General features: G+C 57.5%; 2 protein-coding genes across 2 annotated transcripts in view; one reads left to right on the top strand and one right to left on the bottom strand.

Annotated features, from left to right (window-relative positions):
• CCDC166 (coiled-coil domain containing 166) overlaps positions 1–469 on the bottom strand; it is an 8,096-nt gene extending 7,627 nt beyond the window's left edge. The window contains exons 1-2 of the mRNA XM_018575062.1: positions 440–469; positions 193–354 (exon numbers count right to left, since the gene is read on the bottom strand). Coding sequence (XP_018430564.1) covers positions 193–354; positions 440–469 — 192 coding nt within the window. The remainder of the gene's footprint in view (positions 1–192; positions 355–439) is intronic.
• Positions 470–560: 91 nt separating this feature from the next.
• Positions 561–687, top strand: OST4 (oligosaccharyltransferase complex subunit 4, non-catalytic). Its single transcript, XM_018575064.1, has one exon. The coding sequence runs from the start codon at positions 571–573 to the stop codon at positions 682–684; it is 114 nt and encodes a 37-aa protein (XP_018430566.1). The 5' UTR covers positions 561–570; the 3' UTR covers positions 685–687.
• Positions 688–1,872: the final 1,185 nt, after the last annotated feature.

The raw sequence follows: 1,872 nt of genomic DNA on the forward strand, positions 1-1,872 counted from the left end.
GGGGGAGGGGGTGGTACAGTCGGTGTTACTCACGGTCGGTCAGGAGGAGCAGTCATGTGATCTCTTCATCCCGTTACCTGGAGACCGTAAACAAATCACCGGACTCCGCCCCCTACAATCCATCCCTCCCCCAGGAGACGATAAGTATCGTTATGTCCAATAAGATTTCTAATGTCTGCGCCCGCCCCTTACGCTGCGCAGAGCGCAGAGCGTGGTCCGAATCAACAGCGGCTGAATGTGGACGAGCGTCTCCTTTCGTGTGACGTCATATGCAGGCCAACCGGTTAGTGAGAGACTCGGCTGGGTGTAGTAAAATGGCCTCACGCAGGGCGGAGCTTCATAAAGGAAGTCTCTCTATTCCGGAAGTCCCGGTTGACGTGTCTCTATAGACCGGAAGAGACTCAAGAGAGCCACAGGATCGGGAGAGGCGAAACTTCACCAGAAAATAAGGTCCGTGACCCGGGGACATGGCGCCCCGAATACGGGGAAAGGGCCGGTCTGTGGGCAGCACTGTAGGGAGCGGGGGAGGTGATGGGCTGCGGTCTCATTGGCTGTTTGTCTTCCTGTAGGATGATTACGGACGTTCAGCTCGCCATCTTCGCCAACATGTTGGGGGTTTCCCTCTTCCTGCTGGTGGTCTTATATCACTACGTGGCCGTCAACAACCCCAAGAAGCAGGAGTGAGCGGGTAAGAGAATCCGGGGATGACCATGACCAGAGCCCTTCACCAGACTTCCTGTCCTCCACCAGACCACTTCCTGTCCAGAGCCCTTCACCAGACTTCCTGTCCTCCACCAGACCACTTCCTGTCCAGAGCCCTTCACCGGACTTCCTGTCCAGAGCCCTTCACCGGACTTCCTGTCCTCCACCAGACCACTTCCTGTCCAGAGCCCTTCACCGGACTTTCTGTCCTCTACCGGACCACTTCCTGTCCAGAGCCCTTCAGTGGGACTTCCTGTCCTCTACCGGACCACTTCCTGTCCAGAGCCCTTCACCGGACTTCCTGTCCTCCACCAGACCACTTCCTGTCCAGAGCCCTTCACCGGACTTTCTGTCCTCTACCGGACCACTTCCTGTCCAGAGCCCTTCAGTGGGACTTCCTGTCCTCTACCGGACCACTTCCTGTCCAGAGCCCTTCACCAGACTTCCTGTCCTCCACCGGACCACTTTCTGTCCTCCCACCAGATCAGCATGGCCGCCAGCCTGGTCATTGGGGGTTGGTGGAGGGGGAACGTAGCCCCGTCTTTGGCTACGTTCTGTCCGGTACGTGGCCCCCGGTGGGACGTGGTTGGGCCCTGTGTGGTGGATGGACGTCACTCTCCATGTTCTCCTTTTGTTTCAGGTCCGATGTTTGTCCTCCGTGTGATCGCAGCCAATAGGAAGCTGACATTCCGGTGGCCACGCCTCTGTACATACCTCCCGTGTCCTGTTTTTGATATGTGGAATAAAGTTATCCCGATTTGAATGATTCTCCGACTCGTCTGGTTTGTCATCCCGCTCACAGACACGGCACACGCGTGTGATCAGAACATACATGAGAGGGGGAGACCCGGGTTATGGGCCCAGACGTGACCCCCAATTACCCCTCTGTCTCCTTATTTCCTGTGACATCATCGGGGGCAGCGCTGGGAGGTCAGTCCCCCCCAGAACTACGTCTCCCAGTAGCCCTCCCCCCCACCCCCACACAGTGTACGGCTAGGCCACACCTCCCTCCTCAGCGTTCCCATCATGCCTCTGTGATGGCGGTGACCCCGGAGGCTGGGGAACTTCTCTCTATCGTCCACTCAGCAGAATCATCACTCCGCCTCCAGGAAGTACACAGAGTAGAGTTGGGCTGGCCCCCTTATAACTCCGCCTCCAGTCATCATTCAG

The sequence above is a fragment of the Nanorana parkeri genome, unplaced genomic scaffold (assembly GCF_000935625.1).
Source record: "Nanorana parkeri isolate BGI_ZX_2015 unplaced genomic scaffold, ASM93562v1 scaffold3508, whole genome shotgun sequence".
NCBI lineage: Eukaryota > Metazoa > Chordata > Amphibia > Anura > Dicroglossidae > Nanorana > Nanorana parkeri.